Source organism: Salvelinus sp. IW2-2015, linkage group LG15, assembly GCF_002910315.2.
Source record: "Salvelinus sp. IW2-2015 linkage group LG15, ASM291031v2, whole genome shotgun sequence".
NCBI classification, from domain to species: domain Eukaryota; kingdom Metazoa; phylum Chordata; class Actinopteri; order Salmoniformes; family Salmonidae; genus Salvelinus; species Salvelinus sp. IW2-2015.
In genome coordinates, this window is record NC_036855.1 from 54,403,544 (window position 1) to 54,414,870 (window position 11,327).

Below are 11,327 nucleotides of genomic sequence, written 5' to 3' on the forward strand. Positions count from 1 at the left end.
TTTAATGGCAGGGCCTTTCCCTGTGGAGGGAGGCAGAGCAGAGCTGGAGAAACGGCAGCAGCAGCTGTCTCCAGGAGAAATGGGCAGGTTACAAACAGGTGTCTCAGGGGCCAAGCCAATCCCTCTGCCTGCTACAGGGTAACGTATAGACATGAGGGTGGGTAATGCACATCATTCACTGGTACTATAGTGTATGTGCAGTAAATCAACAAAGTACAACACACTCTTAAATAAAAACTTACATTTGCTCATTAAGGCCCAACATCTGACAGCGGTGATTGTGATTCARCTCTTTTAATTACAAAAATAAGTCACATTAAAAAAGATTTGCCTTTGACATTTAAATTACAGGTGTCCAAAGCAAATATGACATATTTAATATAATGTCACCAATAATGAAACAAAAGACAAAACGATATGCATTTAAATTAAGATGGTACACAAGCATTATAAATATAAATGTACAAGGCCTTCTCCCAAAGTCCTAAGCATGATACAAAATATATTGAACATTATGTTCCAATGGCATCTAGACTTAAATAAACAATGTTTACTAGCACTACAAGCCAATAACATTATAGAAGCCAGTTACAATGCTAGGATGGCCCTCCATGCTTCAACACATTTATGCCCTTTTTAATAGAAATGTTTTGCATTTGCTACTGACAGCTTTCTTGGTTGACAAGGTGATGAATCCTATACCATATCATCTAATATATATATATATATATATAATATAAAATCTGATTAAAAGATAAATATTCAGATGTCCTACCCCCTCCAATTCCATAAGCTACTCTCTAAAGATAAAAGTTGGTTCCAACATTTCCTCTTGAGCAGACCAGGTGCCTGCTTCTCCATGTTCCCCAACATCTCCATTTTCCCAAGGCTTCGACCAATCCGGCAGGGAGTTCATGGGTCAGAGTTCATACCCTGTTAGACACACTGTGGTGGTCATCCATGGGTTTCTCCACAGTAACAATCTTAGGTTTCACATGTCAATCCCTCAAAGCAACCATCTGGTCTGTCTATAGGATCAGTCTTTGGCCCAGGATCTTTCGGTTGATCTCGGCCAATGCCACCGAAAACACAAATGCTTTCTCATCTGAGAGGTTGGCATAGATATCAACTTCTTTCTCAAACTTTTCTGGTCAAAAAACACAAAAGAAAATTAGTTAACAACATCCCCTGGTTAATAGAGAAAACCCATTGAGAAACATACATAATTTGCATGTGACAACAATAACCTTGGGCAATATATTAACATAATTTCTGTCTTCCACACAGGAGGAACCTGCATAGTGATATTTCTCCCTATAGATCAGCCGCTAAACCACAGACAGAGTCAGGGACACCATGATTTATTCATGGGTAAGAGGAGAGAGCAACCCTCTCTGTAAATCATTCATCCAAACACAAATCCCCCAGCTCTGTCCCAATACTGCACTAATCACCAGCCTTCTCATGTGACTGGAAAATACTGAAATATTACTAAAAGAGTCAGCACAAAACAATGAGGAATAACAAAGCTTAGGAAAGTATCTTGGAAACGCTTAGTATATCATAACTGCATCATGTCATTGAGTGTCACTGATAGAGACTTTTTATTATTGTATTACCTTTCTCCTCCTCCTGCTTCTTCAGCCCAACTGTCTTTGGCCTGCCCCGCCCTCTCCGGATCTGATCCGATTGGCTGTTGGAGCGGCATCGCCTTCTGTTCTCCATGTCATTGGTTGACGGAGAGTTGATCTTCTCTCTGCGAATTCTTTCAGTTCTCCTCCTCTTTGCATCCAACTTGTCTAAAGACAAGAAAAATATATTTGAAAATTGTATTAACACTAAAAATATGCAATATGGAAATGAAAGATTAATGTAAAGTAATGAATTGCCTTCAAATATGTCACAGTATCAAATGCATCATACATCCTAAGGACAAARCGTCTTATGCCAATGACTCCAGTTTAAATGTATGTTATGGAACATTTTTGGGAAGGCTATATGGTATTAAACATCTTAGCCTCCACTTTTTCTCTCCTACCAACCCCCCTCTTCCAACACACCAACAACACCGCCTTAAAACAACAACAGAATAGCTCCTCTCATATACAACACGATTCCACCAAAAGGAAGACGCTTGCATTCCCTTTTCGGTGATTCCAATGCATATCTAGCATCCGAGGTGTGCTGTTGCCTCAAAACCACTTTAAGTCATTGAATCAGTGGAGTGTTCTTATTACCAGAGCAGGAAGTAGGCCTCTATTTCATTAGGAGTTTCTGTCTAGTGGCCTTTTAAAAAGCCTTCCTCTTCAGAAATGTAAATGACCACATATGCTGCTTCCTCAGTGGTGTAGGCAGTGAGTGTGCACTCAGGAGTATTTAGGTTTCAAAACAAGGACTGATTGAAAGGGCCAGATAAAATAGTGATACAAATAGACAAATATTTGGTGCCCAAAAGAGTAATGCTTTATAACTGTGTAGCAACCCACTACTAATATMATATTAACATATTATTGCATAGTTTTTTAGTAACTCTGTAATATTTGCATAGCAATAGTATTGCTATTAAATTCAATTGCTTCTACACCTGCATTGCTTGCTGTTTGGGGTTTTAGGCTGGGTTTCTGTACAGCACTTCGAGATATTAGCTGATGTACGAAGGGCTATATAAAATAAARTTGATTTGATTTGAATTGATTGTTTCAAAGTCTGGACTAGGCCTGAAAATATATTTTCTACATCAACCACGTTTCTGCTATGTGAGAATACACACAACTTCGATATCTCCCAGGAATTCTAGCCTTATCAACAGCTTGCCCAAACAGGAACACACGTCCTCTTCAGACTGACAATAGTTTCATAAAATTGTGACATAATRAATAGTCTGAGAAAACTATTGCACTCCATACTATAACATAAACATCATATACATAACTTACTACTTCKCCTTTTCCAAGGCTAAATTCTCATCAAGTCAAGAACAGATGATATTTAAAAAAGGGCACCGGAAAATAACAGTCTTATATAAATATGTTCCACTAAGGAATCATGAGTGAGCAKAAAATAAATACAACTATTAGCACTTTTATCCAGAAAAAAAAGGTTCAGTGCAACCTTAGTCTTCCTATTCAACAATAATAATGTTGTATTAGTGTCTGTTCAAAGTTACAAAGGAAGTARTCAAATTTAAACCTGAAAACCTGACACAGTCTACAGAAATTACAGCGAGGAGAGGCAAATTATAAACTATTTAAGGAGAGGGGGAAGCCAAAACCCACCCATTAAAAATCACAGTGCTGAAATTCAAGACCCCTTCCTCTTCAAATGGAACCAGTCTTCTCTGCCTTCAAGATACTTATTAACTACAATACCTCAAAGTTCATTCTGTATCATATGAAACTAATGAAATTGTATCATAAAGCGAGAGAAGATGTGAGTAATTCTACTCCATAAACTGTCTAATACTAAGTGTTTAATACAACAAAGTTCTCACAAAGGTATGTTGTGTTAACATTCCATTCATAACTTCAGGCACTGTGATAGCCTATACACGATGATTTCACCCCTACCCAGATATTATTTTTTTAAGTACTAGCCTACAGTTAGCATTCAAATCACTCCATCTTTTAAAATCAAAACAGCAGCATTGTATTGGTTATCATTCTTTAAAGGTTGAAAAAAATATTTGCAGAAATGTGTTTATTATCAGGTAATAAAGTAGTACTAAGCTATTTAAGGTATTTCTATGACATATTCTTCAAAAAACTGATTGAAATAATTGCTTATATGTTACTGCATCTTTAAACAGTCTGTTTGGAGGGAGATGCAAGGCTATGGGCAGACAGTAGCACATTGATGACATGCACACGGGAAAAGCCCTCATTGGAATAAAACAGTGAACTAATATTCTGTAAACATGCTCAGATACACAGGCAGGCTTCTGTGTCCTATATCTATTTAATCCTTACACTTTCCACATTTGACAGGATCATAGCAGCATGAGCTGGCATTTAATGGGTTATATAACAATTCTGTATTCTAATTTATTTTCCTAATCACCTTTTGGAAATGGCTTAATCAAATCCTGTTAGATATCTGTATTCTGAAAATGTCAAATTTCATGAAAGACAACATGATCTAACTCTACAGCTAAATGTAAGATCTAACTTTTCACAGTGAGCGGTATAGGCTGCCTTATGCTAKTGCAGAAGCCTACAAGAGAGAACTGAGGGAACAAYCTTTTCAGGCAGGAATAAAATATCCCATCCCCCCACTTCAGTAGGCTACTCACTCAAGCAAATAACAATTTAAGCCAGCCACCACTGCACCACTCAAATTTTATACTGATCCAACTGACTTTTAAAAAAAAAACACCAATACATCTTAAGTGAATAACCAGGYGGGAGGGGGGACGGGGGACAAATCAACAATGACCAAGATGAATACAATTAATTTGCTGAGTTCAGTCATGTATTAATACAATTACATTCTGACTAATTTATCTTCAATCTCATGTGAATGTTTTACAGGCTCATAATAAAACAAAATACCTACGTTAATAAACATTGTAACTGTAACGGGTGTCCTCCTCCTCTTCAGACGAAGAGGAGGAGTAGGGATTGGACCAAAGTGCAGCGTGATATTTGGACATAATGAAGTTTATTAAAGTACTGACGAAAACCGAAAACACTTCAACAAACTACAAAATAAGAAAACGACGTAGACAGACCTGAACATGGAACTTACATAAATGCACGAAGAACTCACGAACAGGAACYGACTACATCAAACGAACAAACAAACCGAAACAGTCCCGTGTGGTGCAACATACACAGACACAGAAGACAATCACCCACAAACAAACAGTGTGAACAGCCAACCTATATATGGTTCTCAATCAGAGGAAACGTCAAACACCTGTCCATGATTGAGAACCATATAAGGCTAATTACAAGTGACCTAAACATAGAAACACAAAACATAGAATGCCCACCCCAACTCACGCCCTGACCAACTAAACACATACAAAAATAACATAAAACAGGTCAGGAACMTGACAGTAACATTGTGAGGAGTGAGGAGAACGTCAAAGAAACTATGATTTGTAGGCTCCTGAATTATGTGAATTTACCTATTGCTGGTGGTGATCTCTCATTCAGTTTGGCATTTAGAAGCTTTCGACTAATGAATACATAGCCACAGGGACAAGACTTGCAAGCAACTGGAATCTAAAAAAGAAACAGGATGAAACATGGTTAATATAAAATATTCCTCCAAACTGAGGCAACTTTGTTGATGAAGTCATCTATTAAGCATAYGSTACATTGCAGAAGCTATATAAACMTTTMTATTTTTTGTTTGCAATAGTTAAACAAGGGCGTAGCCAGTGTTAACCCCCATGATAACTATATTGCCCAACCATTTTGAGATATTAGAGGACTGTCCTTTGTAATTCATGAAAAAGTCCTTAGCGCAATCTAGCTGAAACTCGCACCACATATTTTGGACACGTGCCGACAACAGCGGTGACATTAAAACGTTCTAATGAATAAAGCGTTTTCAAATCGAATGTAGACTAGTAGCCTACATTTCGTCGACACATTATTTGTGAAAACAAATCAATGTATCGATGCAGTTTAGAGAAATGATATCAAGAAACGGTCTAAAAGCTAGATCCAAATGTCACCGTATAAACTACGATTTATTTGTGTAATATGTTAATTTTACAATATATCAAATGTCAGCAATGCAGCTACATTTAAGACATTTCAACGCACGATATTGTTCTAAGGCTATAATAGCCTATGATTTACAAAGTCAGATCGCGATGATTAACCAGTTTCAGTTAGGTTACAGTATTACAGTGTATCAAAAATAAGGAAACGTCGAGCTACATTTGGCGAGCAATAACATTCCGACTCTTTAATCGTATCAACGTGTCATTGAAAGCAATTACTAGCTATAGTTGAGGTACATTGTAACATAGTGTTTGAGATCGAATGCACATACTAATTTAGATGATTAGCCTGATTATTTGCATTAGATTAGACTATGTTGCTCCAGATCTTGAATTCATGGGCTACCATATCGGACTTCAGCAGCCTACAGTGGCTTTAAATCCCATGCCTGTGAGGCAAAACAACATTATCACTAAGTCAAAATATATCAAAATMAACAATATCTATACATTTTCTCACCTGTTGGTCGCACTCAGGGCATGATTTGGTAGCCATTTTTACTTTCTTAGCTTTGTTTACCGACATATTCTGTTTCCTTATCCGATGATTCCTTTGAAAAAAGCCTACTTCAACGCCGTAAAACTTATTTCTGCAATACATGAAGTGCAGCTGATCTTGCTCAGACGGACATAAATGATACAAAAGCAATGACCATGCGCACTGTGGTCAATGAGAGAGAGGATTCATTATGCTTTTCCTTTACTATGACATGGGGCATGCGCACCACTCAGCCTAAAAAACAGTAGGCTACATACAGTACACTAGAAAATGTTCTGCATAATGCTTGCATTTTTATCCTATCCACTGAGCATACGTTAACCTCTCACAGAGTCGGAAACAGTGCTCAGCTGGAACAAATTATTTACATATACACAAGTGACTAGATGACCGGAAAGGGGGCGCTGTGTTGAAGCCACTGTGTCTCCATTTTGGCACTCCCCCACCGTTGTACAAATATATTGGGAGCTATAGAAATGTATTTATTAATGCCTACATTCGTTTTTGCCACATTTATTCTATTACAGACACCTTAATGCATACTTTAAAATTATATTATGTGAGCTAAGCATAAAAAATGAACAAATATATAAAAGCATGTTCCTTAAAGTATAGTTAGATCATTTAGATGACTAATGTTACTTTCCCCACTACAACAACACAAATACTTAAATACATGTAATTTTGTCCTTGAAACATTTCCATTCATTTCCCGGTAGGAGGGCTGCTCCTACCGGGGAGTACCAATATGGCCGACCTGTGGCTTCAATGACCCTCAACGGCCAATACATAGCATGCGCAATCGAGGGTTTATATACATCATTGATTAGAACGTTCGTGTACTATTTGTTAAACCATATTTAATTACATAAATCAAATGACTATAGCAAACTGAAATTAAATTACTGTGAATGCTAGGCCTACTTGTATTTGATTAGGGCACATATGCACACCTATTGTATTCTATCAAACCCATTTGTTTTCAGTGGTTTATGATTTTATTGATACAATAGACATCCAATGTTTTAGAAKATGTTGTACTTATTGTGGTAGGCCTACATTACATGTATTATGTCTCAGTCCATGCTATTAGGATCTATSTGCCTGTATGATGTACATTAAATATAGATAGCAATATAAAAAACATTGTCTGAAAAGCAGAGGCTTAGTGTACATGGCTACCATCCCCCATGCAAGGGAGCACAGGCTGCCAGCAAGTTTGCTCTGTATTATGATCAGTGAGATACAGTGGTAATAATGGCGACTAAGACAAAACATGTTTTCGATTTGAAGTCATTTCTACTGAAGTATCACAGTGTACAGTGACGATGATGAGTTATGGTGTACAAGGTGTACGATTCCAGCATTAATATTGCTTGGAAACAAATGTAGGATTCCTGTGGGATAGGCTATAGCTCAACAGTTTTTTTGTGTGACCAAGCTAAGTAGGCATGACAAAATCTGTCTCCTATATAATTTTCTTCACTTTCCATTTCCTCTTCATCATATTCAGATATTGCAGGAAGCTCTTATGTCATAGGAAATAAATACAAATTCAACTTCACATAGACTTTGAAATAGTCATTGGATCCACTGCTGCCTGAGAGAGAGAATTTCTCCTCTCTTGTTTCACAGTTTTTGAGTTTTGTGTCAGACTAGAATTTGTGTATCATGTCCTCACATCTCTGACACACATTCCACTAATTTCCTCACTCTCGCTTCCTTTGTCCTGCAATGGGCATGCTCTGTCCTCCCCCCACAGCTATTTATGCCTTATCAGCCCCTGTCTAATAATATTCATGACAAGAAAGGTGAAGAAACAGTTGTCATTTTACAAGTTACCCCGTCACCCTAGACGTTTGATAACAAAGTAATTCATTGTTAACTACCTATTATTGGACAGATGGTCAAATTAAGTTGATTAAAAAAGCTTTGTAAGTGGTGTTAAAATAGAGTCAGTAATGCCTTTGTTGACATTGATCAGTCTTGCACAGTTCAACCCAATGCCAGCTCAGAGGGCCTTTACAACAAGAACAGTCCTATCATTAGTGCAAGACGAATGTCACTCATTGGTTGAATTTCCAGTGCGCCGTTGCTGAAACCAAACCTGAAACACTTGGAACCAAACCAGAGTTAAATTGTGATTTGTGTACCAAATGGAGGGAATTTATAATAACTCCACGTAATAAAGCATTTCTAATGGATTAGTAAATAGTTTATTCATCATTTATTAATCATTACTTCCACATTTGTAAATGTTAGTAACCTAGWTATTCACACATTTATAAACAACTTATAATGATTCATAAGACCATTCATAAGCTGTTTAATATAGGTCCTTTAACATCCTGTGTTGTGTGCTTATTATTTTACCATTYATATGTTCTAGGCTATTTTGAGACCTTAAGGAGAATCCGGTACTGCTGTAATGTCAACCAATGGCATGTCCATCTTTTTTTGTGAGAAATAACACAGGTCACTCAAAACATTTATAAAGTATTTATAAACTATAAATAGCTCACACTTTAGATGAGGCCACGCAAAATGGCTAATCCATTATACATGCTTTATTATGAGTTATTATAAAGTGCTACCATAAAAGCACTGGCGGATTTACCATTAGCAAGAAGAGGCAAATGCCTCAGGCCTCACATCATCAAGGGGCCTCATGAGCTGGGCATACTAATAATAAAACAAATATTTTAATAATTTCGGCCTTCCCATCTGCGGTGGAAGGTGGCAGAGCTACAGCGCTGTTTGTCAGAACAGAAGACATCCTGAAAATCGGCCTTCTCACGAAAACATCTATAGCGTCTGAACAGTTTGGGCTACACACCTCTATGGAAAGATGAGACTCTCACGAACATGATGGTGTTCTCTGCTTTGCTCTACAAACCCCACAAGTGTCGGCACTTGGTTTCAACCAATTGCAAATTGAAGGAAAATTGGCGGGTGCACAGTGCACTGTTCGGATGCTGGAATGATTTTGAGTGAACGTGCAAAAGTAACCTACTTTTTGAAGTGGTTTGAATGTGTTCATGGCACATTAAAAGGTAATACATGTTTACAGTTCAATTACATGTCTTAACTATAAAACCCATAATTGTGCATGCACACATAGGAGCGGGGGTGGGGGCCTCAGATTGGCCTCTGCCCGGGGCCTCCAAATCACTAAGTCAGTCCCTGCCTAAAGGTTTATATAACAGAGCAGCATACAGTCTTTAAGATACTTGAAATTCTTAAAGTTTTATAATGTTCTCTGACAAAATGCCTAGTTGATGTTTCCTGGATTTGAGTTCAGTATACTTAACACGTTATAAATGTCTCACCAGGGTGAACCACCCATGAGTAAACGTTCATAGTAAAATCTTCCAATTTGATCCAGCCCTGAGAAACACTGAGGACAGCAATCTGGCACTGAGAACCAAGAAGTCTGACTGATCAATGAGCCTCCATGCATAGCAAAGGAAACTGTAGTCACTAAACGTGGTCGACGCCTTCAATTGCGTAGGCAACGCCACACACATTTACATAGAAAAAAAGCCTAAACGTCCCTTGTCCGTCACGAATGTTGAATAAAATCATATTTGAACATACTCTGCCAATTGTCCGTAGGAAAGTATTATTATTATTAAAACACAGGTCTATGTGTGTGGCAATCAAGATGCGTTTGCTCATGACCGAAGGCACGTCCTCAAGACAGAAGTATACTAACAGGTGTTTACATGGTTTTGCTCATGTGCTAGGTAATATAAATTTCAACTTTAGTACCGGCGCTGGGTAAACAATACTTTCCTATGGATATTTTGTCTCAAATTTCAAACAGCTGAAGAACCAACGGCACAGACAACCGGTGGATTAAGTTCAAATGAAATGTTATTTAATATTCTGGTTTGTAAGGAAAATGTCCACGATTTTGCAGTGCTTTGTTTCAGACTGTATACRAACAACTGGTATCAAYGTCGGATTTATTAGGCAAGGAAAACTGCAGTACATGGTTCATATGCAAAGTAGGGATTCATGATTCACAAGCATTTCGCTACACCCGCAATAACATCTGCTAAGCACGTGTATGTGACCAATAACATTTTATTTGATTTCATGAGAAATGTAGAATTCTTTAACCTTTTCTGCAGTGTATCTGAAAAGTTGACAGTATTATTAGACTATATTATAATGACTGTCTAAAACATGTATCTTTAGTTTGAGAATTGTATTTCCGTTATTTGAAGAATTTAATAAATTAATTGAGATGCAAAATTACCTTTATTTGAGGCACTCTTTTACTTCACATTATCTGCTTGTGCATTTTCCAGCCAAAGCCATTCTGTTTTTGACTTAGCCCTGAATCCCCATACCGGTAACTGGATTTCCCCATACCGGTTACTGGACTATTTACATTGACCCCCCCTTTARAAATTACCTCGACTAACCTGTACCACCCGCACATTGATTCGGTACCGGTTCCCCCTGTATATAGCCTCGTTATTGTTATGTAAATGTATTGTGTTACCTTTTGATTGATTCGATTTTTTWAACTTTAGTTTATTMAGTAAGTATTTTATTAACTTGAACTGCATTGTTGGTTAAGCTCTTGTAAATAAGCATTTCACCGTAATGTCTACAGCTGCTGTATTCGGCGCATGTGACAAATACAATTTGATTTGATTGAATGTGGCCCGAGGTTATTAGGACAGTAAGTACACAGTGCAACCATGTATCCAGTAGATGGCACTATCTGCTTTTTGACCAATCAGCTAACCTCCCATCCCATGCGCTGAGTGTAGTTTGGTTGGATTGATTGAGTAACTAGCCAAGTGAATAAGTGTGGTGCGTTTTATTTGAGAAAAAGTGTGTATGGTCAGTGTAGTATCTTGAATAGACCAACATATAATTGGAGGACACGGGATGTAATCTTTACTTGTCATTTATTAGGYTTTGATTTACACCACTYTCTATCATGAAGACCAATACTCAACTGCTGGCTCATCTATATTGCMCACAGAACGGTTACCAACCTAGGACCGGTGATAGCGCCGCCTGGTTAGATGAGCCAGCATAATTTATCACCATATAACAGTCAGAACAAAACAC

At 37.6% G+C, this 11,327-nt stretch overlaps 1 protein-coding gene across 2 annotated transcripts; it reads right to left on the minus strand.

Moving 5' to 3' along the window:
• Positions 1 to 712: 712 nt before the first annotated feature.
• Positions 713 to 6,440, minus strand: LOC111975155 (UPF0547 protein C16orf87 homolog). 2 transcript variants are annotated; one of them, XM_024003358.2, is made up of 4 exons: positions 6,195 to 6,313; positions 5,129 to 5,225; positions 1,620 to 1,799; positions 713 to 1,147 (listed from the first exon to the last, which is right to left on the minus strand). In XM_024003358.2, the coding sequence occupies exons 1-4, from the start codon at positions 6,258 to 6,260 to the stop codon at positions 1,029 to 1,031; spliced, it is 462 nt and encodes a 153-aa protein (XP_023859126.2). In that variant the 5' UTR covers positions 6,261 to 6,313; the 3' UTR covers positions 713 to 1,028. The 2 variants fall into 2 exon arrangements, with proteins under 2 accessions (XP_023859126.2, XP_070303377.1); XM_070447276.1 differs by having other exon boundaries at positions 950 to 1,142; positions 6,195 to 6,440.
• Positions 6,441 to 11,327: the final 4,887 nt, after the last annotated feature.